Here is a 26349-nt window from a genome sequence, read left to right as displayed (position 1 = left end):
GCATGCTCCTGGGGTTCTGTGACTTTGTAAAAATCAAATCACAAAGCTGGCCATGCCTCAGACTCCCCATCTGTAAAATGAGTTCAGCGATCTTCACATACCTCTAAAAGGATGATGGAAAGTTAAGTTAAAATGTGTAATTTTGAGTATCTAAATTTGATCTCAAAGTGTAATTCAGTATTCCTAAGTACATATTTCTAGTTCTGTTATACTTAAGAAAATCTGTAACTTCCCTCTCTATATTTTTACCTTAATGCATATAGAAAAAATGTAAAGTGCATAATTTCATGGAATAAAAATACCCTTGTTCACATGGGATGATAAAGCTGATCTAATGTTTAAGTGTTTCATTGTTTTACTCATTTGCTGTAATGTAAAGAACATGCTGTATTTCCACTTTTCCACCAAATAGCCTCTAACCAAATATTCAGGGTTGAAGGAGAATCGACAGTTTGTCTTTCTTCTTTCTGCCAGGTTGTCACAGAACCACCTAATGGTCTGAAACTGAACATGAGAGCCACTTACTTCAAAATCCCCCATGAAGCCCTAGAGCAGTGCCCACATCCTGCTTTTAAATCTCTGGTCTATGTCTTGGCATTTTTCCATGCTGTGGTTCAGGAGAGGAGGAAGTTTGGGAAGATTGGCTGGAATGTACCATACGACTTCAATGAATCAGATTTCCAGGTGTGAACCTAATATTAATAGCCATGCAAGTTACTTTTGAGAATGTCTGTCTGTCTGTCTGTCTTGCCTTCTTCCTCACAGTAAGAATGTTCTTCCTCCTCCTCTTCCCATTCTTCAGACACTGTTGACTCGCTATCTTTTATAATGTTGCCATGAGCTAGTATTAAGCTTGGTAAGAAAGAGGAGGCAGATGCATGTTCTCTTCCCTTTCCATTTCCCCCTCTGACTTTCCTACAGGAAGTGTTTGTTTTTTTCCTTTCTTTTGAGGAGGTAGGATGATTAAATCCTGAATCGGAACCTTATGAAAGCTAAACAAACCTCTGAACACATTCACTTGATTTGTGTATCTTCTCTAACCTGCTTAAATGACCCTGCTAGGTATGCATGGAAATTCTGAACACGTATTTGACCAAAGCTTTCCAGCAAAGCGATGATAAAATCCCCTGGGGCAGCCTCAAGTATCTAATTGGAGAGGTAAGCACTTAATATGACTTTGTTCCAGAGCTTTGTGGTTAAAAAGAAGTCATGTAAATAAAGATGCCTTTTTGTTTGTGCTATTGTCAAGTACAGAAGGCTCCTCCTCTTTCCTGACTTGCCCTAGGAATTGCTACATGGCCCCAGACAAGGCACTGCGGTTTAAATTAAAATGGAGCAAAGTGCTTGCAGTAGGAGTAGAGATTACGGATCAGTTCTTGGGGAGACAGACTGTTGAGTGCCTTTTGCTGAAGGATCCCCAGAGATAGCTGCAAGGATTTTTCTTGCAATGGGCTACTGCAGAAGACTGGATGGTTGCACAGCTCCTGTGATGTACCAGTCCCACCATTGCAGAGTGGGTAGTATCTAGCACCGCTGGCAAGGAGAGGAATTTTTATCTAAGAAAGCTTTTGTTCTGCTGGGGTTTTCAAGAATTATCCAGCTTGACTGACAGGAACAGCCTAGACAACTATCTATGTAGTATCCAAACTCTTCTTGCTTCTTTCCTATTCAGAGGAGCTATAAGAGAAGTATAGGGTTTGTTGTGAAAGGGGCAATAGGATGCGCTATGCAGGCCTTGATACAGCAAAGGTTGCCATGGAGCCTTCAATGCTGTAAAATCAGATTGTCACAAGTACAAGCGTGTGATATTGAAACTGGTTATTTGAATGGCTAGGTCATGTACGGTGGGCGTGCGATTGACAGCTTTGATCGCCGCATCCTGACCACTTACATGGATGAGTACTTGGGAGATTTCATCTTTGACACCTTCCAGCCTTTCCATTTCTACAGAAACAATGAGGTGGATTATAAAATCCCAGCTGGGCAGCTAAAGGATGACTTTGTGGGTAAGAAATGCTCTTCCTTTTCCCTGAGTTTAGTATTGAAAACTGCACTTGTACTAGGGTTTGCTTTCTGTTTCCCTTATATAAGGCATGTAACCAACATCAGTTAGCCCAAGGTTCCAGCCACAGCTTTGATTTCCAAGAGGAAGGGATGCACAATAGGCTATTGTTTGCCTCATTGTTCTCATCTGGGTGCTGTCTCTTAGTGTGTTGCATTCTGATGAGCCTCATGGATTTTTGTGTTCTAGCGGAGGTAGAATCTCTTCCACTTGCTAACACGCCAGAGGTGTTTGGACTTCATCCTAATGCTGAAATTGGATATTATACACAGGCAGCTCGAGACATGTGGTTTCATCTCCTGGAGCTCCAGCCGCAAACAGGTACAGTTCTCTGTCACAACTCTTGCAACGAGAAAGCAAGCCCTGAGGGCCAGCTCCACAAAGGGACTTGAGCGCTGTACAGCTCAGCACCACACCACCTAATTTCTAGGTGTCCAGCTCTTGAAGTAGAATCCACAGCCCCTGCCTCAACTCCCTCTACCACGCAGGAGGAGGGGTTTGATTTGAGAGTGAGCATAGAAAATATAAAGGCCTTTAGTTTTAACCTCTCTGTGCTGTGTCTATTTCAGGTGAATCTGGTACTGGAATCAGTCGAGATGAATATATTGGACAGGTTGCCAAGGACATAGAAAACAAAATACCGCAAATATTTGATCTTGATCAGATAAGAAAGTCTTTGGGCACTGACATTTCACCTACAACAGTGGTGCTGTTACAGGAATTGGAACGTTTCAACAGACTGATTGTCCGTATGGCCAAATCACTGGCAGAGCTACAAAGAGTAAAGAGTATTATTATTCAAAGCTAATTCCTCTCTGCTGAAAGCTGCTGGGCTCTGAAATGTCTAAGTTATGTCTTTGTAAATTCTCTCATCAGGCCTTGGCTGGGGAAGTTGGAATGAGCAGCGAGCTAGATGAGGTGGCTCGGGCGCTCTTTAATGGACAGATCCCTAACATCTGGAGAAAGCTGGCCCCGGACACACTCAAAACACTTGGAAATTGGATGGTTTACTTCAGGAACAGATACAATCAGTACACGTCTTGGGTAAGTGAGGTGGGATGATTAATTTTTTATCTGTTTTGCATTTGCTGCCCAAAGTAGTGGTGAACTGTGTATCCTGATGCTAAGGTCTAAATCCTAATTGATCCACACAGTTATGGCACTTGTTTATCAGCAGAATAGCAATTTTTGGCACTTAACACAGCCGGGTTTTTATTCCTACTTGTGGTGGAATAAGAGCCTCCTGCGTTCACTGCTTCTAGACGTAACAAGGAGGAGGGTGGCCATCTGACCTAGTGGTTACTGCATTTCCCAAGGGAGTGTAAGATCTGAATTTTAGCCCCACCTTATCCACTGGAACATAGGGCTGGAATCATTTGGTTCACAGGCACTCAGTATCGATAAAGGAGTCTTTAAACCACGAAGACCATGCCACAGGTAAAAAACAGGTGAGAGCAGGGCATTGCCAATGCGCTGCCACTGTAACAGGAAGGAAGTAATTTATCTATGCTCAGCAGAGACTAAGACAAGGACCAGACCTCTTGCTACAGAGGAAGGCAAAAACTTCCTGTGCCCATTAGACCTGGGCAAAAAATTCCTTCCTGACACCATCGCCAACTGCTAAGCCAGAACTCCCTGTCCTACTGCACTCTCCCTTCCATTACCTTAAATGAACTAGTTTAGTGTTAGTGGCAGTGGGTCCTTTCTTTCCCACCCCTGCACCTTCTTTGCTTGGAAGATTGGTCCAAGACTTCACTCCCCCTCACTGTATTCTAAGAAGTGGACTGAACTTGTGCCTTTCAATGGGGTGGAGGTGAGAGAGGGCTCTGAAATTTAAAAAAAAGGTAAGTAGACTTGAATACAGGGCTCACTCCTCACTAGAGTAGCATTCAGGTCACTGAGCCACCCTCCACTCTGCTTCTTGGTCTCACATCTCTTCACCTCCTGACTGCCTAATGGGTCTACTTCAAGAGGAGGGCTGGAGAGTTCCTTAGCACACTTTTGTGTGGGTGGCCCAGCAATTAGTGCACTTTCCTAGGAAATAGGTGATGTTGGGTCAAGTTTCTGATGGGTGAGGACTGCCTAGATGCTGAGCAAGTGCCCTAACCACTGAGCAGAAAGGCCAGAGGGTCTGAGCAACAACCGGTTGGTAATCATGTGTTCTGCAGCTACAGCTTTGGGACTTAGTTGTCATACACATCTGAGTGAGTGCATAGTGCCCAGGCATCTGTTCAGACATAGTGCAGTCGTCTATGCATGCTCAGTAGCTATATGAGAACTGCGTGTAAGTGCATTTAGGCCTGCAGAGGTGAGATACAGTTTAGACCATGATACAAAAAAATGCTTTAACAGAAAGCTGATTGCAATTGGTACAGGTGACAGCACAGGTGACTACCCCTAGCAGCACTGAATCCTTGCACAGGATGGGGTGACTGGCACTGAGCACTGGCAGTGCCTGTCTTGCATTGCTGGGGCTAGCAGGTGACTGTGTGGGCTCGTGGCCATCGCTGCTCAGCGGCTGTATCTTTTAAGTGCTGTTTTGTCTGATTTTTTCAGGTCACTGAGAGCGAACCAAATGTGATATGGCTTGCTGGACTACACATTCCGGAGTCTTATCTCACAGCTCTTGTACAAGCCACATGCAGGAAGAACAGCTGGCCACTGGATCGCTCCACTTTGTACACACACGTGACTAAGTACAGCACTGCTGAGGAGGTCACCGAGCGCCCCGGACAAGGTAGCACTTGGTTCAAGCACAGGTTGAGAAAGACGACCCACAGTGAACAGCCTGTAGAGGCCCATTAATAGCAAAAAGTGTCTTCACAGGAGCAACTTGGTGTTTTTTCCCATAGATGCTTTAGACAAGCTGTTACCTTTTTCTGTCGTTCTGCAGGATGTTTTGTTTCTGGTCTGTATCTGGAAGGAGCAGACTGGGACATTGAGAACAGCTGTCTCATCAAGAGCAAGCCCAAAGTCTTGGTGGTAGATTTGCCTATTCTAAAGATCATTCCTATTGAAGCTCATAGACTCAAGCTACAGGTATGACCACTCTGCTGAAAGCAGGTGTTACAAGTTTTTTGTTGCTATTACCTAGATTGCTTGCCAGTCCCCTTTCTCTGTCTGCAGACAGTGTGTGGACAGGCATTTTAGTAGTATACTAATATCACTGTTTTAAGGATGATTTCTAGTATGACATGTACACTACCTCATTTTTCCTCCCTCAAGTAGTTGTCTCTGCTAGTATCTATCAGCTTAAGCGCCGTTTTTATCAGTAACTAACCCATATATCTTCAGCCAATAAAATTATGAAATAAAAATAAGCAGCTGCTCAAAAGATGCTGGGCTTGCAGTAACCCCCCAGACAAAGTCCTTGCATGTTACAGATAAATTGTATTTCAGCTTTTTTCTCTTCCATCTTCAGGCTTTAGCACAGTAAATCCCAGTTTCTAAAGCCACTGGCTACACTAAATATAAGGGTCCACTTCTGCAGACACTAAGCCCTGTTTAGGCTGCTTATCCCTGGGCTTAATTTTATTGTATAGAGCGGAACTACTTCCATGAGCAAAGGTTGTGTGGGGCCATGTCCTCCCTTGTACTTCAAACAATACCTGCCGTGCTCATTGACTTTCCCTTTCTTTTAGAACACATTCCGGACCCCTGTATACACAACTTCCATGAGAAGAAATGCCATGGGTGTTGGCTTAGTTTTTGAAGCAGACCTTTTCACCACAAAGCACATTTCCCACTGGGTGCTGCAAGGGATTTGTCTCACTTTGAATGCTGACTGACACCAGAAAACATCAACTGCTGGATTTTCCATGCACAGAATCCATTGCTAGCACATGAAATCACTTTGCACCAAAAAGCATCAGGTCAGTTTTCCGTAGCTCAGTGTGTCAGGGGAGTTCAAAAGAGTTGCTTTAAATAAGAGGACAGCTGACAGAGATTTTTTTAAATTAAATATTTGCAGCAGTTTTTACTAAGCTGGTAGGCTTTAGCAGTACAAGGTGCATCTGATTTTGCTACTTCAACTCTGTTATCTATGTTTGAAAAAATAAAAGAGACATCAGCCATTTGTGTTTCCTTTTAGGACCTCTTCAGTCTAAACCACTAGTTCTCAATGTTTTGATGGTCAAGGCACCCCCTCATTAGACTCAAGGTCCCCATGGAAAAGCCCAGCTCTTAAGTTTCACTTGTTTTTTAACTATATAAAAATAACGGAGAGGTTTTTTGTTGCAAAAAATGTCAGAAAGACCACAGCAGGGCAGAATGTTTTTCTTTAACACTGGATTCTCTACTCTGGGTTGACCTTGGCAATTACGTTTGCACAACTAACAGTGCCTACCATGTGATACTTTCGGAAGGATCTCACCCCAGGGTGCCATCACACCTTGGTTGCAAATAACTGATCTAAAGGAGTTGGGTTGATGCAGCAGGTGAAGTGGTAACACACTCAAATGAAGCACACACACATACTGTAAGGAACATTCATGATTGTAAGAAACTTGTTTTTAATTATCCAGTGCATCACTTCTAGTGTCTTTTTTTAAGAGACTTCTTCCATCAGTGAACAAACAATTGCGTTGTTCAGTCATACAGCAGGTTGCCACAAAAATATGGCAACAGTCAAAACCAATGCTGGTTAATGCAATACACTTTAAAATGGTAAAACATTAAAACCACACACCTTCTTTTAACCATTTTCCAAGGACGTGGGCTTTTTTCTTTTATAAAGAAATCCTAACATGAAACAGCAGTGTATACTACCAAAACACAGTGCATGTGATTGACAGAAAATGCCGAGCAGGTTAATGCCAAAGGAATGGTGGACTGTCTTTGAAGAAGCAAGCCTTTGGGGGCTAGTCAAGATTAGTGTCTCACTAACTTGTGAGAATGGCGATACAGCCCCTGCACCCTGTGGGTATGCCCGAGTGCACATTTTAGACATGTCAAAACTAGCAAAAATGGCCTTTTTCGTGCTCAGGAAACTAATACTTATGCAAGGCAGAGGAGACCAGAATCACACAGGGTATTAACTGTGGAAAGAGGAGTAAAGGCAAGGCTGCAGTGCCACGGGGAAAAAGAGGCAGATAGGGATCTTTATCAGCGTGAAGTATTGCATTGCTGAAGGCACACTTATTTATGTGTAAGAGCTGGGCGTCATTATTTTCCACGGGTTTTACTGCAATTGAGTAGACAGAGCAATACCACAAAGAGGGGAGTGACAGCATACCTAACAGATTATGATCACTTTATGCTCTTCCCCAATAATCAAAGCGCAAATGCAGATATGAGCAAGCTGATTTCTTTTTCTCTGGGGGACAAGCACACTGCTGGAGGATAGTCCCTTAGGCCAAGCTAAAGACAAGCCACATTCCCCTGCCCCTTGCCCTCCCACAAAACAGAATGAGACAAGGTAAGGCACAACACATGAGATTTCCCCACCTCCATAAAGTATTTGGAGAACTAGGGCCGAGGGTTACTAAAGACTAGCCAAGGAAGCCTGGCATCTGATGTGGGGGGTGGGAGGGTAGTCTGGGTTAAGCACTCCCAAGTTAACTGACCCACATCCCAGCTAAAACATTATCTTTTAAATATTGAGGAGCTGATTAACACCCCCTGCAAAAAAAACAACACCACAAAAAACATTTTTGTCTCCAGCAATTCTGTTATTTCCCATGTTCTCCTTCCCTCAGTAGAAGCCACATATCCCTTGGCGGCTCTCCATAATTGACACATTTACAACTACCTGAAGTGTAGGTTTGCTAATAGCTGCTTTACAATCTGAATACCAGTGGCTCCTACATTGTTACAGCTTAACATTGCCAGATAATTCCCAAGCTACAATTTGGGCTTTGAAAACTTCCTTAACTCTCAGAATGGAGTGAGCCCAGGGGAACTTAGAGAACATAACTGAAATCATGATGAGTTCTGAAGGGGTTTTTACATTTTGACATTGAACGTATCTTACACCTTGGTAAGCAGCTTTGAGAGCCTTGTAAAGAAGGTGTGGTAAGTGCAAAGGATTCAGTAGTGTAGTAATATTTAAATAGTAGGCATCATTTCTAAATGCCAAAGCAGAAGCTGGCTTTCCATTAGGACAGAGTTCATACTCGCTCCACGAGGACTGTTAGCTAATAATTCTGATTCATGTTTTCTTCTCCAGTCTCCCAGAATAATAAGTTGAAGTTGTTAAAGATAGTTTAAATATGGATGTAAACCAAAATAATGCAGAGTTAATCAAATAAAAGCTTGTTGGGACCCTTGCAGTTTTGGAGAAGAACATCACAAAAAAAAAAAGTAAAATCAGGATGTGATCAAGACCATGTGAAGAAGAGTTCTTTCTTAGGTCATCTAATCACGTATGTACATCTGCGTTCTTTTCAGTGCTGCCATCACAGCGGCTCTGTCACAAAAGTTAGTGACTGCGTATGAAATGCTACACACACACTATGGAGACATTGATTATCAAAGAAACATTGATATTTGTTGATAAAAGTTATCAGCCAATACATATTGCTGCAGGTTTATAATTAGTTAAGTTTATCTGTTGCTTGTTAATATTGATTAATAATGCAGACTGTAGCCTGTGCTTTTGTCCACATGTGCAGTTATAATAATGAAGTAGTACTTAGAAGCAAGCAGTCAGGTACACCTGATTTGGCCACAGCATTTATATACTTTGCAGTATGAACACAGTCATATTTGGGTTTCATTAAGTATGATAATCTAATGACAGATCTGGAAAAAATTTGGCATGCATGGGGTATTAAAAGAAACTTTACTGCAGATGAGGTTTATCCTATTTGATCACAGTGCAGAAATAGCAACAGAATAGAGCATCACATCACATTACTTTGCTTAAACAGTTCTGTCCGTCCCTGAGTGCTTTCTGACCACTTTACTTTCATTGACCTGATCCACTGCCAACGTCTCAACCTCTGGCTGAGGCTGGGATGGTGCAACATGGTGAATTCTGTGCGCCACCCCAATGTGGGCCTTGTGCTGCTTCTCCCGGGCTGGGCTGTGTGGCTCACCTGATGTACGTTCTGAAGCAATGGGTGGAATAACTAAAGGCCTTTCTTTAATTAGGTGCATCTCTGCAGTCTCCCTGGCCAGTAAAAACGGAGTAGGATCAGGCATAGCATCGACAGGCTCTCGTAAAAGTAGCTTTCGGCCATCCGATCCTAGTCTGTAGGCCTCTTCAAATTCCGGGTTGAGTGGTGTTGACAGACTCTTCTTCATTCTGCGTCGTGGAGTTTCAGGTAGCTTGTCTTTAGGAGGGGCTGGCTTGTAGCTGGACAACACTGGACTTCCAGATGGGGTGGCATCAGAAGTCCCACTTGAACTCATGAGCTTTTTCTTGGTTGCATGGAGCTGTGAAGTCAGATATGCAATAGTGCTTGCTCGCTGCTCTAGTTCACTTGACAACATATTTAGCTTATGGCTTTTCATTTTTAACTCTTCTAAATACTTCTTTTCTCTTTCTTTGATGGTGTTTTCCAGCACCATTATCATTGCATTTTTTTGTTCCAGTTCCTTTAAAAATTCATTATTTTCAGTCTCTTTGTCTTTCAGCTGAGCTTCAAGTTCTTCGCACTTTCTTCTGAGTTCATCACTTCTTGAACTACCATTTCCTAGAAGAAAAGTAAACTTTTTCAAGGTGATTATAGTCAGTTAGTAAAACTGAGAAATGCAGTTCCTTTCTTTACAGTTTACTCCAAGCACTGTAAGGAAGCCTAACTTCTGGAAATAACCTGGTCACTTCATCATTTAGACTCTAGAGGATAATAATTTTATGTCCCGTTTCAAGCTTAATTCATCATTTAAGGATAGGAAGGGGATGAAAGGGGATGATAACACGTGGAAATGCAAAGGGAGGAGACGCTTCAAGGAAACTGTTCAGCTTTGTACAGTAAATTTTATTGGTGCATAGAATTCCAGCCCAATTCTCCCACCTAACAGGTAATTTACCCGATGGGTTTGCTGGTTATAACCAAGACTCACACCCAATCTCAGGTCTCTTCAAATGACATAAATAGGAAGTGGGGGGCACACCTAATATGAAAATCTTCCCTGGGGTTCAGAGCAGTTTAACATGAGGACTTAAGCAGTTTTGTATGTGCTGACCAGCAGAAACTTAGGCAATGATGAAAGTAAGCAGCTGAGAAAGGGTTTTGAGAAACTTAGTGACACCTAAGTTGCTTTATAAATGTAGCTCTTATTATTTAACGTTTTACTGTACCCATCTGTAAAATGGGTACAGTAAGATGCCTATGCAAGGGGCAGATGGGAGGTCTGTACTCTGTGCCTAGTCCAGACATCATCCCTAGGGAATATTATGTTCTTACACAGCAGCAGCTGAAGCACAACACTTCCAAAAAGGCTGGAGGGTTTTCTTCAGCTGTGTAATGCAATTAGCGTATTAGTCAAGTTTCAGAAGAGTGTTTCATGGGAAGATGGAGACTATTTATAATCTCTGTGTTCTTGTGCAGAATACAGAGAAAGGATGGTCTGGTTGTTTAAGGAAAGGAGTGGGAATCAACAATTGTAGAGTCTATTCCTGGCTCTTCCATAGACTTCTTATGTGACCTTGAAAAAGAAACTGAGGGCAGGAATATTTTACACATACCCATATAATGAGACTGGCAAGAACTCTGAGATCTCTGGATGGAAGACATGATACAGAAATATTGTTATTCACTTGCGTTGGAAGGAGAGTACAAACACATTTCAAAAGTTAGAAGTTACTCAAAGACAATAAAGGAATTTCATGCACTGTATTTCTTACCCGTCAGGTCTGAACTCTTTACAGTCAGCTCATAGGTTAAATCTGAAAAATAAAAAGACCACAAACATGTCTGACTTACTGCACATCAGCTGCTCTGCATTACTTGCCCATGTGTCACATCTCCTTACCTCTCAGTACACGACAGCTGAACTCAACAGAACAGTGCTAATGACAGAGCAACCCTTTACTGAATGTAGGCTAACATGGGCAGTTACCATACAGCAGCTCCTCTCTGGTAAATACTTGCTGCCTTTTGACTGGCTGCAGTTTGTTCATTGCTTCTTACCCTGGTAGTGTGGACTCTCCTCTTCAAAAAAGTGAAGGCCTATTCAGATAAAGTTTCATAGACTATATTGCAGAGAAAAATCCTGCATCCTGGGAATAAAGTTACTGAGATGTAACAGAGCCTCTTTGGTTAGTTTTTCTAGCATGACAATTCACACTGAATGAGTCAGACGTTCAAAGGAGGGAGCTGTGCCAGTACACAATAAAAGGACCAGTCCTGATTGGCAGAAAACCAAAGAGCAACTTCTACTTTTGCTAGACCCAAGAGCATAGGTATGTTGTACTACAAGTATGTTACAAGCACTCCTATATTCTTATCTGAAATACCAGAACAGAAGCTTGTAGTTTTGAACCAATGTCTAAGGATCCCCTGCAGATTACCAAAGATGTCAACGAGCATGAAGTAATACGAGACATCAGCTCACAAAAATCCAGACTGCACTTGTTTCAACTAATTGTACTTTGAATGTGCTGGTGCTAATTTGTGTGCTAAAACATGTAATGCACTGTAAAGCTTCAGAGTACAAGAGACAGTGCTTTATAGAGGGCTCAGTACCAAGAAGTAAAAGCATCTCCCCAAATGCTGTATCTGGTTAGAGGTGTCAGTTCTGGTCATTCTGGCAGCCGCTCACTTTGCAGCATGTCACCTGGCACTGGATTACAACTACGACATGGTACTTCAAGTGGCTTCAGGAAAAAGGAGGTTTGGGAGTGAAGACACAAAGCTGAGCCACTGAGCAGGGAGACAGCCTGGCCTACGGGGTGGAGCACTGGAGCTGAAGAGACCTGAACTAGTCCTAGATCTGCCTCCACCTGCAAGCTAACTGTGGAAAAGGCCCTGTGCCTTGGTTTTAACTTCTGTAAAATGGGGAGGAGGAGACCAACTCCCACATGGAGCATTTGGAGATGCCTAGGCACTATAATGATCCTTGGTTACCTGTGCAGTGCTGTTGCAGGCGCCGGATCTCAGCATGCAAGCCTTTGAGCGTGTTGGCATGTTCCCGCTGCAGGAACAAGAGATTCTTCTGGGCACTGTGTAACTGGTTCTCCAAGTTTGACGCTGCCATCCTGTCATCCAGGTAACCTGTTATTAAACAGAACTGGCATTAGAGCACCCGATTACCTTGCAAACAGGCTAATTCTACTGGGGGGGGGGAGGGTGTCAATCTGGAGGAACTCTGCAGATGCTAGAGAAATGACATAGGCCCACAGACACATTTTTGGTTCAGAAGACTGATCTGCTGGCAAGCATGTCCACTGACTCCTCTGATGGAGCACGAATGGGAAAATTCATAGAAAGGCTGAGTGCATTCTAGGCAGCAGCACAGAACTGGGGGTGAGGGGTCACGGGGCACTTGGTTGTTTGTAGTTAACACATTTATTGGATTAACTCCAGACAGGCTTTATGCACTAATCCTTTTAGAAGATTAAGATGGTGCTGAGGAAATGCAAGGCTGGCCAACCCCCTGCTGTGCCTGGGCTTTGATTCACCTCTTGGGACACACATGATAAGTCCAGGTAGAGTGGGAGGGAACAGAGCGCTGAAGGGCATTGCCAACTGTACAAAACCAACCATGTGTTTAGCGAACGCCCAGAAGCTGCACAACATCTGCCTTTCACTAGCAGTGACAGAACTTAGTCAGGAAGAAGAGCAAGTGGTTGCTAAGGATGTAGGTGAATATAACAAGTGAAAGACCTGGCTAGCTGGGTGAGGTCCTTGGGCAGAGCTGCAAGCCACTGGGTGAAGTCTCTGCTTTATCATTCCTGGCAACTGTACAGCTGTGCGTGGAGGGCTTTTTTTTTTTTTTAAAAGGTGATGGCTCCTGGGTACAAGAAGTAAAAGCCTCCCTGCCTCTAGCCTGACCCAATTTCTCCAGTACTCTGGCTGGGGAGGTGTGTGCATAACAGATATTAGCCAAGCAAGCACCTGACAGCCTCCCAGACAAGCATGCAAGCCACCAAACTGGAGGTCAGGACTAGCTAGGCCTGCCCTACCTCTTCTCTTGCTAGTGGATCACTATACCACCAGCTGTCATCTCCCAGTTCTTCCCCCTTAGCCAGGAGAAGAGCCCTCCTGCTGGCTTTCCCTCTCTTTTCCAGCCCCCTTGCATCACAACTCCCTGTCCTTCACAGAATATTTGCCAGGTACTTGACACAGATTCAAGAGGTGGGTGGTTATCTGTGGGTGTCTAGGGTCAGGCAGAAGAGGCAGGGCAGGGTCGCACCCTGGCAACTCCCTGGTTCAGAGAGGCATAAGCTTTCACCGGCAGTAGCCTACTTCAGCAGTCCAGCCACAGCAAGTGATGAAATCAGCTGCTGCCTGCAACAGCTTATGCCTCCAAATCATTTAGTCTCTAGCATGCCACCCTGCCCTGTCTTGGCTTGCTACAGGTTGTAATGGGCCCTTCTGTACGTGCCCTGCTGTTTGTGCTCTTTCAAATAAACATAAAAAAGCAGAGAGAAGAGCACCCAGCACAGAGGCAGGCCTCAGAGCAGTGCTTTACAGTTACTATGCCTCTAGTACGACTTGCGTTAGAGAGCAAGTGAGGACAAAAGTGCATGCACACATGCATGTACCCAAATTTGCTTTTGTACTGTACGCATCAAGGTAACGGGAACTCATGACAAAGAAAGCTGCTTATCAGCAGTGCTATACTGGAGGGCAATCAGGGAGAGTGGGTATCCAGCACCATGTGGTTCAGTGATGCTTTCTTATCAGGAGATTTGTTAGCTCCCCTGACAGTTCAGGGTGCCTAACCTCCTGTCAAAAAAGAGCCTTTCAGACAGTCACAAGATCCTGAATTCATGGCAGACAAATGGCACTAGAAAATATAATTGGGGGTGCTGGGTGGTGTGGAGTGCACCCACCTGACTCTGCCTCTCCTGTTTGGCACGCACTGGTGCGGTGCACGTGGTGGGGGCGCTGGGAGCGGTGCTGCAGCACTGGCGGTTTGGGGGGGTGGGGGCATCCTTGTTAGCCCTGGACTTCCGCTGCCTATGGTGGCAGGTCTTTGACATCTTGCAGCAGAGCGCCCTCTGGTGGTACGGGGGGGGGGTGGGGTGCACTCATGGCCCCATAAATGGAGGATATTTGGCAGAATTACAGTCCTCTAGAAATCACCATTCTCCTCATCTTTGCATGCTGTTTGCAATATGCAGCCTGTTAGAAGAGGTAGTCACAGTGGCACCAAACAAGCAGCAGCAGACCATGCTGCTGCTCCTGCTACTAGGTTTCCCCCACCATAAGACAGACCCCACTCCCCTTCTGGGAGGCTTCCTGCAGGGTAGGAGCCCCTACTATACTTTAGTATCCCTCACTTTTGCTGGGACAACAGCCTTCTGCTGCTGCCAGCGAGGGTGTCAGCTGCAAAGTTAATAAGTGTGCACTCAGTCCCATCCCCCAAATCATTAATGAGGCTATTAAACAGCACTGGACCTAGGACAGCACCCTGGGGAAGACTCTCCATCTCAGTTCCAAACTAGACATCAAGCCACTGATGACTACTTGCCAAACATGAAGATCTAACCAACTATGCATCTACTTTCTAGTTCTTTTATCTGGTCTGTACTTCCTTAGTGTAGTAATGAAAGTGTCATGGGAGACAGTGTCAAAAGCCCTGCTGAAGTCAAAGTCAGTCATGTCTACTGCTCTCCCCCACATCCACAGAGGTCACTGTCACAGCTGGTCAGGCATCACTAAGTGGCTCTTGATGAATCCATGCTGGCCAGTCCTTAGATGACCTACTCTACAATCTTCCCTGGTACTGAGATTAGAGTGACCGGTCTGCAAGTCCCCCAGGTCCCCTTCTTCCCCTTTTAAAGATGGGCACTAGATTCAGTCACCCAGAACCTAACCTGGTTGCAATGTCAAGTAACCCTGCCAGATTGATGGGCGTCTGAGCAGCTTTAGACAATAGCATTATGATAGTCTTCAGCCACGTGACCACATAATATTTCTCCTCTGGGCTCCCTGCTTTATTCTGTGCACTGGGTAGGTAAACAAGGAGAAAATTCAAAAGCAATATTCTTTTTACATAGACTCTTTCTGCTATGTCAGCTGGAGGTTGCACTCCCCATGGAAACAGAAGCTGGACTGTCAAAAAGAGGCAAGGAGCTGCTGAAGAATCATTTTGCAAGGCAGTGGCAGCATGGAGCTGATATAGATATTTGTAAAATAGTACTGTAAATACCACTGTGCCAGGCTCTGCAGGATGGAGCAGCAAAAGCAATCCATCAGACTGTCGTCATAAGGACCCTAACAAATGATGCTGACACTGCTCTAGGCAAGAGACCACTTGACTGGATAAATAAGATACACTTGCATGCATGCCCTGGCATATATAGGATTTCAGTAAGACAGGATCAGTCCAGAGTCATAGCTCTTTTCCTGGTGAGGGGGTGGGGGAGATCTTACAAATGCGGAGTTCCCACCATGCCATACTTTTCATAGCCCATGGGACCCGATGATCGCTTTAAAATGGACTGTTCCATCATATTAGCGGCCTTGGGGCACCATTAATTTTAAAGGCTGTCAATATTTCTGTTGCGTTCTCTTTTTAAAATGATGTAGTTGTGTCTTGCAAAGCAGAGTTCAGACAAATAAAAGCTTTACTGAATCATCTGATGTCTTAAGTGTTTATTCCATCTCTTGACTAAATGCGACAGCCGACTGAAAACTGCATAGCAGGATTTTCAGCTACAGTAGACTTCCAGTGGCAGGTTCCGATTTGATTCGGAGAGATTAAAGGGTCTCCTGATTTGATTCAGATTCAGAGATTTGGCCACCAAATCGAATCAGTGACTGAAGCTTCACACAGTCCTAGTAAAAAGGTTTCTTCTAACCTGCTCAAAGTATTGTGTGAAAAAACAGCCTGTGGAGGACGTCTAGAATCCTTTCCCATGACAGCAGCTAGTAATAGAAACTCTGTTCCTGTAGGTTAAGAACAAATGTAAAAGCTAATAGGAACAAGGAGCTTTAAGAGCCACAAAGCAGAAACAGAAGATGTGTTCAGAAATGCAGCCTAGTTTAAGATGGAAAACAAACAGCAGGCAGCCTGCCAGCCCCTCTGGGGGCCTGGAAACCTTTGCTGCAGACAGTCACTGCACTGCTCCAAACGAGGGGTTATTTTTAATCCACCTAGTTTACATGTTAAGAACACATGGAGATCAGCTCATCTGAAGGAAAAAATCTGAGGCAGACTAGTTTCCAGGCTGTCAGAAAATGCTGATTTCCACTGCCAGAAATTCACAGCCAGGCCCACAGCATCCTCCCCCTCACAGGAGGGCAGAGTCAATCAGGGAAACAGATGGATTTGATAGAGCTGAAGTCAGGCAGCACCGCCTTCCCATCCTCTAAAGATACACACTACTGTACAGCCCTTTCATGAGCTTCCCCACTCCTTACTGCAGCATAAGGAGCAAACCTGGCTGGTGATGCAATGCCAGGCTGTCCCTTATACCTCCTCTAAAGAGAACAGAAGACGAAGGCTAATGGCAGAGGTAATGCTGTGTAAAGTACTGGTAGTATCACTTCCATTAGCATTGCCATGTGCTGGTAGCACCACACCACCTCTAGGACTTCTCTGCCCAGTTACACGTCAGCCCACAGCGGATGGAGACAATCCCATGGGGTTTGTGTAAATGGACTGTGCAGGTTCCAGAAAGGGTGGGCAAACAACCCTACAGGAGAGCAAAGAGAGGACTTTGTCTTGCAGCTGGCACTTGCCACGGAAAGATGCCTCAGCTATGAGAGCAGACACCTGTCACAGACATGTTTGCAGACTAGCAGAGCGTCCTAAACCAGTCGTCACTTTGTGACTTTGCGTAAAGCTCAAAATTGAGCAGCTGTAGGACTTCAGGAATCAGGATGAAATGGATCCCACGTCAGACAGGTGGCACTGACATAAAACAGATACTTACCTTTTTAAAAATTCTATTGCTTTTATGATGCAGAAGTGCCATTGCACCCTAACCCAGATGGCCTTTCCTAGAGCAAAGTGGGAAGCAAGGAGGGGAGGACTAGAAAACACACACAACTCAGAAAAGTTTTAAATAGCTTTTCAGGTGCCGCCTGCTTTGTATAGAGAGGAGACCGAACCGAACATATTAACAACTCATCCGGGAAAAGAATATAAATGTTCTCAGTTGGCCACCTAAGACAAGTCAGTTAAACAAAGAGCACACATTATTTTCTTTCTGATTTGTCAGGAAACCACATGTTCCTCATAAACTGTCCATCCAGTGTCAGTATAATTCTGAGTAGGACTGTAAGCATAGATTTAAGTAGGGGGGGAAAGAGGGAGGAGAACAGACAGTTTGGGCGTGAGACCAGAGAACGCTGCAACTCAAGACATGATCCTGAAAAAGACAGACTCCAAGCTGGCATGACTGCTTTTTAAAAAGGTATATGCTATGTACAGAAAAATAGGTGACATTTCTCTCCCAAGCACAGAATGCTCTTCAATACTTCAGCTGTTTGTTCTGTCAATAAGGTTTTATTCTTTACTTTGCTGGAGGCCATTTGTGATTTTGGAACTGTTTACTGTATTACAAATACTGCTGAACAGGATAATGCAGCCATTATTGCTTTTAATGAGGACATACCTTTGGTCAATAAAGCAGACTAATCCAGCATTTTTTTTTTTTACAGTCTCCCATCATTGCTTCACGGAGAGAACCGGCTCTTGTTCCGCTTTGATTTCAGACCATGACTAACAGCTGCAAACGGCTTTAAAACAAAAAAGCAATGTCTGAGTAGAGTTCACTCTAAGGAAAGCAGGCATTGTGTGTTTAAACATTTTGACTGGATTCTGCGTGTCCGAAGGAGTTACTCTCATTTTAAAGCTGGTATAAGTGACCGCAAAGCTCTTCCCTCTGCAGTGCTGTAAAAGCAACTCAGCGTTAGGAAGAGTATGACCTTCCCTTGCATGTGCATTAGGGAACTCTACTTACTTGGCCAAGAGATGGGGAGATGCTTCAGAGGCAAAACTAGGCAACTATGGGGGTAAGTGCAGATACACACAGAAAAGTGACATTCTGGAGCACTTCAGCTGCCTTCCTGAAGATACATTTTTGTACACACACATTGGTAAAAGCTTCACATCTTGCACCGCCTGCAGGACAGAGGAGTCACTATTGTTTTGCTTCAACAGGAACTCAGTGCTATTCAATGGGATGCACGTAGGTGGAGAAGTTCAGGACTGCAAACCCCAAATATAAGGGAGCAGACTTCCTTTAAAATACTTCCCATCTCCTCTTAAAGCACATCTAGATAAATGATGAAGAAAGCACTATATCAATTCACAATGAAAACAAATGGCAGCACCCTGCCAATACACCCATGGCTAACAGAAACACATGGTCCTTAAAAATATTGTAGTTAACTTTAAACATCATGATTCAGACTACTGCACATAAAGTAATCACTTTCGGAGGCTTAAAAGAGATGCTGCCAATTTAAAGGCCACACATCTTCATGAAACTGGTTTAAATCACAGTCCAGCAGTCTAACGCCATAAACTGCCTGTGAAACCCGAGGAAACTCAAGCTCCTCCAGCTTGCTCGCTCGGTGCCTTGGATAACGCTGCGCCTAGTCAGTTTCATGGCTTGAGGACAGTCGACTTCCTTGTTTGGGCGGCTTTCAAAGCAGAACCAAAGCGACCGCTGCCAGCAATCCTTGCTGCTTCGGGATTGCAGGGCAGTACCTTGTACCCGACGGTACGAACAGCTGTTAGGAGCGAGGCTCAGAAGAAATGGGGTGAGAGGAGGGGTGGTTCATCATAAGGGAGCATGGATCCACAGATATCCATCCAGAATGATTAAGGGTCTAGCCCTTCAAGATCTCATAGACATCAGGGCTGGAAGGGACCTTGCAAGATCATTGGTCCAGCCCCCGCCCAAGGGGCAAGAAGTCAGCTGGGGTCAGATCACCCCAGCAAGATAAACATCCAAGCATTTCTTAAAGGTATCTAGAGTAAGTGCTTGTACCACTTCTGGGCGGAGTCTATTCCAGACTCTGGAGACTCAGACGGTAAAGAAGTTTTTCCTTATATCCAGTCTAAAAGGGTCTTCCAGCAGTTTGCAACCATTAGACCTCATCTTCCCTTTGGGTGCCCTGGTGAACAGATGTTCTTCCAGTTCCCGATGCACCCCCTTATATACTTCTAGGCTGCCACCAAGGCACCCCTGAGCCTTCGCTTCTCTAGATTGAAGAGTCCCAAGGCTCTGAGCCCGTTCTCATGAGGCCTGTTCTCTTGACCTCTAATCATGCACGTGGCCCTCCTTTGGACTCTCAAGCTTCGCCACGTCCTTTTTAAAAAGTGTGGAGCCCAGAATTGGATGCAGTACTTCAGCTGCACCATCACCAACGCCGAGTAAAGTGGGAGGATGAGTTCTTGGGTCTTGCTTGAAAAGACTACTTCACATGAGTAACGAAGCCAGAAGGACAAATCACACAGAGCAGGTAACCATCCCGCGGTGCACTGCATACAGACAGAGAGACCCAGCAGTACAAAGCAACCTTTTGTTCCAGGTACCGCAAGCCAGCGAATGCACAGCAAGACGAGCTTTCCTACCGTGCTCACATATGACCCTTCCCTTGTGGAGGGGTTTTGTTTTTCAGTATCTAGCCACCCATTCCTGCCCTTCCCCTCTACCCCAACACTCCTTAAAGCAAAGCGACAAGAATTCAGCTGGGCAGTCACAAGTCGAACACTACCCATTAAAACAATTAACAGGAAAGCTAAACAAGTCCTATTTGTCTTCAGTTTTCACATTGGCACTTGTCTGAGGAACATGCTCATGAACAGTCCATGCTTTTCATCTAGGAAAAAAAAATCTTGTATTCCACTCTCCAACAATGAGGTTTTCAATACGGTAGTCTCAAAGGGCAGAGAAATAAGCATCTAGCTACAGCAAGAAATGCTGAACCAGATCCCAAATCTGCCTGTAAAAATTAAAGTATTAAAAAATGGATTATTCGCTTCTGTTGGAGACCTCCTTAAGGAGAACAGGTAGAGGTAACTAAATGGCATTCTTTCAGATGTACTCCTTCACTGATGGTTACATACATCTATTTAGACCCTCTCCTCTTCTAGCACAAGGGGGAGAGTTTTCACTTGCATTGACAATATTTTTTTACCCACCTCAAGAAGGGAATATTTGACCAGCTCCTTCCAGTGGCAGAGACAGAATTACCTGCCCAAATTAACTGTATTAAGCAAAATGAGCCCTCAATCCAGCAAGTCAAAAGCAGAGATATTCAACAGCTTGTAGAGGGCAAATTCCCTACTGTTGGTAGAGAATGCCTCACACTAGCCCTGCCTCAACCTTAAATCATTATTTTTTTCCTTTAGGAAAAGACTGCTAAACCAAATGAAAGACAGTGAAACTGAGGGGAGAGTTGCCAACGACAGGAGAGATGGGCATTCACGCCAAGCAATGGCGCAAGTTCTATAGTTGAATCTTGCTTCACAAATGATAGAGGCAGGGGTGAAGGGAGGGTAGGTACTTTCTGATCCAAACTCTTTCCCAGCTCTTCAGAGTATTTCTGGGACAGCCGACAGCATTTTCGGGTGGCAAATTGGGCTCCTGTGCACAAAGTGGAATGCCTGCCTACTGCATCCCGAGTGAGATACGAAAATGGAAATGTCGATCTGGAATCGAGACAGGCTATTAAGACAGCGCTGGAACAAAGCCTAACTAGCCATGCCCATAATGTTTTATTCTTGTCTGGCAGAAATCAGTTAAACAACAACAGAGCCGTCTCCCTCCAGATGGCACCTACTCCATCCATCTCCCAGTCTTCTACTTCAATGCCTCAGTCACGCACCGATATCTTATGCTGGAACACAATGCTTATACCAGGCAGACAATTATTTTCCTCTTAGCTGACAGTGAACCACTGCCCAATCAAAGAGACCAGAAGCAACCAGAGTCATGTCCCAAGTTTTGTAGCAAATCCAGTGCTAGAAAGTCATCGAGAGAGAGCAATCACAGAATCCCTGTTGAAGACTCTTCCAAATTTCCATTTGATTCCCATTTCAAAAGGCAACAAATATCTTCCTGTCACCAAACTGACTTTGTATTACTGAAAGTTTAACATGGTTCAGTTGATTAAATATGATGCGGAACATATTTGCTCTTGCTCCCTTGACCTTTGAATAGGCCCAATACAGTCTCCTGCTGAATGTGTCAGTGTTTCCCCTTCCTTCAGAGTTGCTAGAAAACACATTAGATACTCCCTATTAAGCTAACACTTCTTTCCCTTCTCATACCCTGTATGCGATTGAGATATACACCTACAGTTGTATCTGTATGCCACCAATGATTTGTCAGTCATGGACTCTAATTTCTCAAGGCCTTGTCATTTACTTAATGACAAATTATAGTCTCTCGAAAGAGGGAAAGCGAGAAGAAAGAAAACAGATGCGTTATGATCCTTTTCCCTCCCTGCAAATTATTGTTTTGTATCTTAAATGTTAAGGAACTGCTATTTCTAACACTTTTTCCTTGCAATTCCCCTCCCCACTCCTATTTTCCAGACAGAGACTTCTACAGTCTCTCTTTAGCTGACCTCTGAACATCCCTGAGAAAGTACAGGTTTTAATGTCACTGCTGAGTTATTTTTGGTTACTGTGACAGTAACCAGTACATCAGCAGGAAGAATAATTAAGAGGAGGCAGTCTCGGGGACAGTTCTTTAATGTTTCTAGATGCTCAAAAAGTGAGGGGAAAATGAGCAACCTGGTACTTTATCCACACAATGCATCAGCTTCATATAAATCTGACACAATTTATCTTAAACCGTGATGACTCTAAAGACTGATTCAAACAGAGTCTATGAAATCATACAGTCATAGAACTGGAAAGGACCTGCAAGGCCGTCAAGTCACGGGCACAAAGTTATTGGGCTCATTCTTGAAACTAATGTCAGGCCCAAAGACACTGCACTAAAATCGGACTGGAAGTGACGCAAGCAGTCAGAAAAAACAACACTTTAGCATGTATGCCCAGCACGCACCAGTACTGGAGTGCCCCGCAGAGAACCCAGTCAGGAATGCTAGAGATGGGTCATGGTCTGCGTCCACACAGGTATGCAGACCATGGCCATCACTGGCACCCAGTACCTTGGGCATACAGCTGGTCGGGGAAAAAGTTCACTTCAGTCAGGCTTCGTTTCAAAGCCTTAAGAACAGATCCAATTTGGGGTGGGAGGATGTCAGTCTGTGCTTTGGTGAAGCTGACTTCCTTTACAAAGGTTTGAGAGATGAATATTTTCTACATTTGCTCCATGAAAAACAGAGCCATTTCTGACACACTAATAATGATAATGTTTCAGCTGAATTCTGCTTAGGCATTTCAAGTGAGTTTTTTCTTCCTCTTTCAGCACCAGAGCCATTCCCTGGAAGTGTCATATCCTTCAAGATTTCTTTGTTATTCCAGTGCAATGTCTAGCAAAGCTATAGAAAGCAACAGGAAGGGCGAGCTTTGCTTTCTGGGTTGACTGCAGTTCAGTCTGTCCAGCATTTCAGCTGGCTAGCTAATGTTACTCTACTGTAGGCAATTCATGTAGGCAAAGGAATGGAAGAGGGGGGTACTCAATACCACCTACAGCTTAAATTGAAGAGTGTTATTGGGCAAGTCTGTAAAGATGGGCTTCCTCCTACTTCTGTTAAAGTCAACAGAACTCCCACTGACTTCAGTTAAAGCACAATTTAGCCCCAGGTTACTTAGAAGACAATTCTTCCCCTCACAAGAGCATATTGGGCACACCTGTGCATGCATTAAGGCACTTTTCCTAATGCATATTAAATTTAGTATCTCTAATGTGAGGTACTAAATAAACATGCATTAGGTTCCTTCATGAGCAGTAACAAATGCACGCAGTTTTTAAGTGATGTTTAATGCTCAGTAGCCTATTTTACTGTGAATTAGCATAACAGCACAGATTTTTATGTGATGCCTTAACGTGCAGTAAAACAGGCTACTGTGCATTAAAATGCATGTGTAGACATGCCCATGGAGTGTCATACTTCTGTACATGAGTTTGGAGCCACATGCCATTAAAAGCGAGAGAGTGAGAGAGACAAAGCTCCAAGGCTTTTCATTGACAGCAATGCCTCATTAAGTCCTTTCCATATTATTTTAAACAGAGCTCCTGTTGTTGGTCTTGTAGGAAACACAAGAGGAAAAAGGATCTGTTGTCATCTCTGGAATGTCCTGATTCTGGATGCTTGATTTTTTGATCTCAGTGCTTCGTTAAGTCTAGTTTTGCCTTTACTTTTCCCTGAACTTGGATATTGTGTACCTTGGAAAAATAGCCCTACCCCTACCAACAAGCACACACACTGGACCTGTGCAGCTCTTCGACCTAAACTACAGGCCTGATTGCCTTCAACCACTGTACTTGCACAGGCTGAGCAATAGTTTACTCTCAGCAGTAGAGCACAGATCTCAAGTTACAGCCACTCTCTGGATTACAATGATGTTTCAGGCAAAAAAGCGGCAATTCAGTCATTCCTACGTTCAGCTCCTGTGTGATAATTTCCAGGGAAGTCCTATAACATATGTGCAGCATTTTGGCTCTACAAACATGAATGGGAAGTATTTTACTGCTCTCATTTTCTTGTTAAACTGTTTCATCGCTGGAGATGGGACTGTTCTAGAGTAATGACTTCCAATGACAGGCTAACGCATCAATGTTTGTATCTTCATTCGTTTTGCTCAAAACAAGGGTTTAAAAGCAAAGGATGCAGAGGACAAACAACAGGGATGTTATCGCTCTACTGCTGTTCCTTCCTTAATTGTATTTTTTAATAAAAACATTATTAATAAATAAGCAAACGTAAGTAGTCATCAGTGTAGCCATATGCCATTACGGCTCTACTCCCCTTACTAACTCCAAGCATAGTCACTGAATATCCCTGGTCTATGTAGCCCTGGAGATCTGCTAGACTAAGTACTTGTAAAAAGCATACAGAATGAGATCCAGGAGCATACACTTGCACTTCTGATCGAGTAGGATCAGGTTGATAAGAGTGGAGAGCAAAATTAAATCAAGTTTTCTGAGCATCTGATCTCTACCGCAAAGGCAGCACTTCTTAAACTAGAGTACAGTAGCTTCTGTAAAGTTATTCCCAAGCTCTATTACCCCCAAAACAGACATCGCAGTGTTACTGAAGGTACATCATTTTTTGGTACTTTTTATGTTTCAGGGCTTTTAATAGCTTTGGCCTTGAACTCTAGCTTTCAGCCTTTTGAATAATTTAAGTCACAGACAAAAAACAATGTACTCTTTTAGGATATCAATTAAATGCAACAAGATTTTCCATCTTTAGAGCTGCAGGAAACTGCCTCATGACCTGTCAGCAAGCATCGGACAAAATTTCAAACTCAAGCATTTTCTTTTGTTTTTAAAAAGCACAGAACATGTCAGTTCTCACCATAAACATTCATTTTGTTTTCTGGCCTACCTTGCAAATATTGTGTCTTCTGAATAAGTTGTGTCCAGAGACAGGATGTTTGGCTCTAGATTAGATCAGCTACTGCAGAAACAAGATAACTGCAGATACACTGAAGGCAAAGGAGTCTGCCTTGGGAACGAATAATGAGCAATGTGAAAGCAAGACGTATCCTGCTACCCGTGTCACTTGTCTGCCTCTGTTTTAGCCAAACTCCATATTCAGTGCTAGCAGACAGCTTTCAGGACTGTAGGGCTCTCTGTTCCATTACTGATCTACCATCTTAAAGGCTCATTTCTTACCTCAGTTAACTCAGAATCATAAATAATGAGGGTGGGCAGGGACCTCAGGAGGTCATTTAGTCCCAACCCCCTGCTCAAAGCAGGACCAACCCCAACTAGATCATCCCAGCAAAGCTTTGTCAAGCTGGGTCCAAGGATGGAGCTTCTACCACCTCTCTGGGTCACCCATTCCAGTGCTTTACTACCCTCCTAGGGAGAAAGTGTTTTCTAATATCTAACCTCAACTTCCCTTGCTGCAACTCGAGCCCATTGCTCTTTGTTCTGTCGTCTGCCACCGCTGAGAACAGTCCAGCTCCATCCTCTTTGCAACACGCCCCCCGCCCCGCAGGAGTTGAAGGCTGCTATTAAATCACCTCTCAGTCTTCTCTTTCCCAGACTGAATAAGCCCAATTCCCTCAGCCTCTCCTCTTCAGTCATGTTTCCTAGCCCCTGAACCATTTTCGTTGCTGTCTGCTGGACTCTCTCCAATTTGTCCACATCCTTTCTGTAGTGCCCAAAACTGGACACAATACTACAGGTGTCCAGGGGAATAACCTGATGAGAGTTTTACAATCAACTTCACTAAATGAGAGATGATACCCCAAATACAATTAAAGGTATGGAGTAAACTCCTTTACAGTATGTTCTTATATAGCTATCTTTTCTTAGCATATTAGTATTAATATAACATAATATGGCATAATATACATACACACAATTACTTTGAAGTGCCTACCCCAGGCTCAGTATCACATAATCAACCGACTTCTCCAGCTAGCCAAGGCACATTAATATTGAAAGTGACATCCCTACAAGGTAATTTTTGGAGCCAAGAGTCACGTATAGATGCTGATGATTACTAACTGCTGTACTGATGCACTGCTCCCTCCTCTTGCCGGGGAGGGGAACAGTTTTAATACCATGCAGTAACCAATGCCTCAGTATCTGTAGTTAGCTGCTGTGGGTTCATTAGAGAGGAGTGCTGGTTCCTGCAAATGGAGGCAAAGCCGCTCCGAGAGCCTGACATTGGACGCAAGAGCAAAACAGCAGAACAAAAAAAAATTCAAGAGTAGCAAATAAATCATTCACCTGATTTTGCTCTTTAGAATATTATGCCAGATGAAGACACAAGATGCGATCAGATGACAGCTCAGACGGCATCCTGCAGATGCAAAGGAAATCAATAGAGTCCTGATTCTGCAGCCTGAATGATAAGATTTCTCTCCAAACAAAGGGCAGCCTCCCCACTTTAACTCCACCCATGTTCTGAGGCTGCATCACTCAGCACCACCACGTTTTCAACGGCATTGCCGGAGCTGCTGCACTTTGTAGTCTAACAATATTGCTTGTGCTTGTCATATTCACTTATCATAATACATTCCCAGCACCTAAAGCAGAGCAGATTCTACAAAAGTGTCTAATGTTTGCAAGACATCTATGTGCTTATGCGATGCAGTAAGAATAATGATGT

At 44.0% G+C, this 26349-nt stretch overlaps 2 protein-coding genes across 6 annotated transcripts in view; one reads left to right on the top strand and one right to left on the bottom strand.

Annotated features, from left to right (window-relative positions):
* Positions 1 to 6409, top strand: part of DNAH10 (dynein axonemal heavy chain 10) — an 86372-nt gene extending 79963 nt beyond the window's left edge. Inside the window, exons 71-79 of the mRNA XM_090062521.1 lie at positions 475 to 684; positions 1063 to 1158; positions 1835 to 2006; positions 2252 to 2383; positions 2632 to 2843; positions 2939 to 3106; positions 4619 to 4799; positions 4956 to 5101; positions 5704 to 6409. Coding sequence (XP_089918647.1) covers positions 475 to 684; positions 1063 to 1158; positions 1835 to 2006; positions 2252 to 2383; positions 2632 to 2843; positions 2939 to 3106; positions 4619 to 4799; positions 4956 to 5101; positions 5704 to 5850 — 1464 coding nt within the window. The 3' untranslated portion in view covers positions 5851 to 6409. The remainder of the gene's footprint in view (positions 1 to 474; positions 685 to 1062; positions 1159 to 1834; positions 2007 to 2251; positions 2384 to 2631; positions 2844 to 2938; positions 3107 to 4618; positions 4800 to 4955; positions 5102 to 5703) is intronic.
* A 161-nt stretch (positions 6410 to 6570) lies between these two features.
* The window catches only part of CCDC92 (coiled-coil domain containing 92), a 91966-nt gene continuing 72187 nt past the window's right edge, over positions 6571 to 26349 (bottom strand). For 2 of the 5 annotated variants that reach the window (XM_090062522.1, XM_090062523.1), the window contains 3 exons: positions 12076 to 12222; positions 10854 to 10895; positions 6571 to 9699 (listed from right to left, as the gene is read on the bottom strand). In XM_090062522.1, the coding sequence (XP_089918648.1) occupies positions 8924 to 9699; positions 10854 to 10895; positions 12076 to 12222 (965 nt within the window). In that variant the 3' untranslated portion in view covers positions 6571 to 8923. Of the gene's footprint in view, positions 9700 to 10853; positions 10896 to 12075; positions 12223 to 17741; positions 17866 to 25967; positions 26300 to 26349 lie in introns of those variants that run through there. The other 3 variants (XM_090062526.1, XM_090062525.1, XM_090062524.1) reach the window with 3 other exon arrangements.

Source organism: Crocodylus siamensis, chromosome 9, assembly GCF_052110815.1.
Source record: "Crocodylus siamensis isolate JL-2025a chromosome 9, ASM5211081v1, whole genome shotgun sequence".
NCBI lineage: Eukaryota > Metazoa > Chordata > Crocodylia > Crocodylidae > Crocodylus > Crocodylus siamensis.
This window is presented reverse-complemented; position numbering and strand designations above follow the sequence as displayed.